General features: G+C 39.1%; 1 protein-coding gene across 1 annotated transcript in view; it reads right to left on the bottom strand.

The window, feature by feature from the left end:
* LOC106868913 (DNA excision repair protein ERCC-5) overlaps positions 1-4,058 on the bottom strand; it is a 38,207-nt gene that overhangs the window by 21,771 nt on the left and 12,378 nt on the right. Inside the window, exon 6 of the mRNA XM_052977126.1 lies at positions 548-1,542. Within this exon, the coding sequence (XP_052833086.1) occupies positions 548-1,542 (995 nt within the window). The remainder of the gene's footprint in view (positions 1-547; positions 1,543-4,058) is intronic.

Below are 4,058 nucleotides of genomic sequence, written 5' to 3'. Positions count from 1 at the left end.
AAAATTAGTACATATTTAACCGGTGTAATAGTTAAAGCTATACTATTTAAAGCTAAAGACGTTTATTTAATTATGATTAAAGATCAATTGAATAATAGAAAAATACAAGATTATTTATTTCTACAAACGTAATAATAAAAAATATGAATGAAAAAATTATGAATGGAAAAAATTAGGAATGAAAAAATTAGGAAAGAAAAAATTATTAAGAATAAAAGGTTAAACTTTATATATATATACAAAGTTTTGATTTTAAAAAAACTTTAACGATATATATATATATATACACAAACACACACATATATATGTATATATGCATACATGCACACACGCTCAACAAGCTTCTTCTAGTTTCCATCTACCAAATCCACTGAGAAGGCTTTGGTCAGCCTGGGACTATACCAGAAGACACTTGCCAAAGTGCCATACAATGGGTGGTTGGGAAGCAAGCTTCTTAATCTTATCAAAGACCTACAGGCTCTTTCCAGTTGCAAATCTCCATGATGTCACATGACACACAGAAGCCCTAGAGATTTTCAAACTTCACAGTAAGATATCAACATAAATCTTAATAAAATGTAACTCACCATCTTCGCTCTCGCCAGAGTCTGATTGTATTTTCTTCTCTTCAGACTCTTCATCTGGAACAGTCACATGTTTTTTGGATTCATCATCAGTAATAACATCTTTTACAGTCACATCTATCTTAGCTGCATCATCTACAGTCACACCTTTAGACAACAATGAACTGTTGTCCAGGCTGGCACCATGTTTCTCAGAAATAAAAGACTCTTTTAATCCACTGACAACAACTGGTTTATTTTCTGTTGTCATCACACCTGATACTTCCTTCTTTAGCGTGATTTGGTTTAAAACAGTTTTTGGTGGAACGGAATCCTCTTCTGATTCTCCACTCTCAGAATCTGACAAAGAAACCTTTGTTTCAAGTGTTTTACTGCTATTATTTTCTGGCTCTCCAAGAGATGTTTGGTCAGCACTGTGATTCCCTGATTCTGCTAATTTGGCCCAATTAAACAAAATATTTTTATCAACATTGAAAATATTTTGTGAACTACAAGTGCTATCACTGTCCACTTGCAATTTCACTTTTGAGCTCAGAAAATCCTTTTCCTGTTTAATGTTTGGCAGCTCTTCACATGGTTTCTTTTTGACACCATATTTCATCTCTTCAACCCACAGATTACCACTGGTATTTACAGAATCAGGACATTTATAAGATGGTGCTGGCTTTGTTGATTCTTCATCTGAGTCCTCGCTACCCTTCATCTCTTCTTTTCTCTTTTCCTTCTCTATAACCTCAAGCGCAGTGTCTTTCTGCAGACCTTTCACAAATATAAAATGAGAGCTGTCTTCTGAAGCAATCTTCTGGATATTAACAACTTGGTCAATGATGCCAGATTCAGTAGAGATTTTCCCAGACTTTCTGGCAATTATCTCATCTTGAACTTTCTCAATTTGGTTTGTGATTTTGTTCTGCTTCAGAAGTTTTGACATTTGATATGAAGCAAAGCCACCAGCATCCTAATAAGATGGAAAAGAAAAATCAACCATTTAAAGCAGGGAAACTACAAGACTATATGAAGAACAAGCAAGCATCAAAATGAAGATTCCTTATTCTTTCAGCCAAGGAATTGTTGAAATATACAATAAACCACCCCTATTAGTCGTTAGTTGTCAGGACACTGTATCCCTTGACTCTTTAGGATTTAATCTGGGCATATCTGGCCCAAATATTTTACCTGTTTTATGTTCAAACTAACCAGATCCAGCCTCTCACACCTACTCTACAATGTCATTCTAAAAATATACAAACACACCATTGAAATCTTAAAGCTACAAGATAAAGCATGATTAATTCAAATCAATGAATAAATAAGAATTACATTTGACAGAGTAATTTGAATGCTGAAGGGTTAAAAAATTCCATGCTTTCTGAAATTCATCAACATCATTTTTATTCTGTTGCCCTGTACTATCTCCTACACACACACACTCTTGGTACCCCGATCCATCCATTCCAACTTGACGGTCCACCCTCACACCAATTATATCACTTTCCAACTCCCCATCACCACCACCACCACACACATACACCATCATCTCTTCTAAAATATAAGTTATGTCCTTCCTCTACAGCATTGGTTCTCAGTCAGGGTCCATATAAGACTTTTTTGGAGTTCACACAAGCAAAATGGTAAATTAGGGATCCACAGTAATAATTTAAGGGCCGATGAAAAAAGTTTAGTTTAGAAGTGTTAATTGAAGAAACAGCCAAGTTTCTTTCTGTAATCATCATCATCGTTTAACGTCTGCTGGCATGGGTTAGACAATTTGACTGAGGACTGCCAAACCAGATGGCTGCACCAGGCTCCAATCTGATCTGGTAGAGTTTCTACAGCTGGATGCCCTTCTTAAAGCCAATCACTCCAAGAGTGTAGTGGGTGCTTTTATGTGCCACCTGCATAGGGGCCAGTCAGGCAGTACTGGCAACGGCCACGCTCAAAATGGTGTCTTTTACATGCCACCTGTACAGGAGCCAGTCCAGCGGCACTGGCAATGACCTCACTCGAATGTCTTTTCACATGCCACCAGCACAAGTGCCAGTGAGGTGACACTGGTAACGGTCACGCTCAAATGGTGCTTTTTATGTGCCACTGGCACAGAACCCAGACAGCTGCTCTGGCAATGATCACACTCGGATGGTGCTGTTAGCGCTCCACTGGCACGGGTACCAGTCATCGAATTTGATTTGATGTCGATTTCAATTGCCTCAATAGGATTTTACATAATTAAACATGTTTCCAGCCCCTGAAACCTGTTCTCTCAGAGACAGCTGTTGCAAACCTATACGAGTGACTGTGTGAAAAGCAAAATGGGAATTTTAAAAGAAGTATCTATATAAAACTAGAGCGCCCATGACTTTCGGAAGCAATTTTTCAGGCTCTGAATTGCTGAAGTATGGAATAAACCTACCTGCATCAGTAGTTAGCTGTTGGGACACCAGATTCTTCAAATCTTCCATATTTCCTGAAATTCACCAACAGTAGTACCCCTGATGCCCCCGCCACTAAGCGTTTTTTTTTTTCTTGAAGACTTATTCACAGTTCACTTCCTGTACGTATTCTATGTACTGTTCCTGTGGTTTTGGTTATTTTTTCTGATAAGTTGTAGAGCACCAAAGCACTGTATTCAATAAGTTGAATATTATTATTATGACATCAAATGGCAATGGGTCTCCATCAGAATAAAATAGTAATCAAACGGGTCTTGCAAGCTACACAGTGACCTCACTAGTGCAGGTGCCCCATAAAAAGCACCCAGTAGACTCAGTAAAGTGACTGGTGTTAGGAAGGGCCTCCAGCTGTAAAAACCATGCCACACAAACACTAGACAACAATGAGGTTCTTGGACCTATTGGATCCTGTCAAACTGCCCAACTCATACCATTATCATCATCATCTTTTAACGTCTGTTTTCCATGCTGGCATGGGTTGGATGATTTGACCAGAGTTGGGAAGCTGTACCAGGTTCCAGTCTGATTTAGTTTGGTTTGTAAAGCTGGGTGCTCTTCCTAATGTCAACCACTTTACAGTGTGCTGGGGGGGGGGGGGTCATATAACGTGCTACCAGCATGACTGCTTTTTACATGGCACCAGCACAGGATTCTTGCAGACCAATCCTTTTCACCAGGAGATGCAGCCTTAACGCTTCTACTGTGGAGGGCAGGTCTGGAATTTAAAGGATGATAATGGTGACTACCCCCAACATTCCGACATACTCTTTTCTCTTTATAACTCTTTTATCTTCTTTCTTTTACTTGTTTTAGTCATTTGACTGCGGCCATGCTGGAGCACTGCCTTTTAGTCGAGCAAATCGACCCCAGGACTTATTCCTTGTAAGCCTAGTACTTATTCTGTTGGTCTCTTTTGCCGAACCGCTAAGTTACGGGGATGTAAACACACCAGTATCAGTTGTCAAGCGATGTTGGGGGGACAAACACAGACACACAAACATACACACACACACACACACACACA

This window comes from Octopus bimaculoides, chromosome 27 (genome assembly GCF_001194135.2).
Source record: "Octopus bimaculoides isolate UCB-OBI-ISO-001 chromosome 27, ASM119413v2, whole genome shotgun sequence".
NCBI classification, from domain to species: Eukaryota; Metazoa; Mollusca; class Cephalopoda; order Octopoda; family Octopodidae; genus Octopus; species Octopus bimaculoides.
The sequence above is the reverse complement of the archived record's forward strand: the minus strand, read 5'-3'. Positions and strand labels throughout refer to the sequence as shown.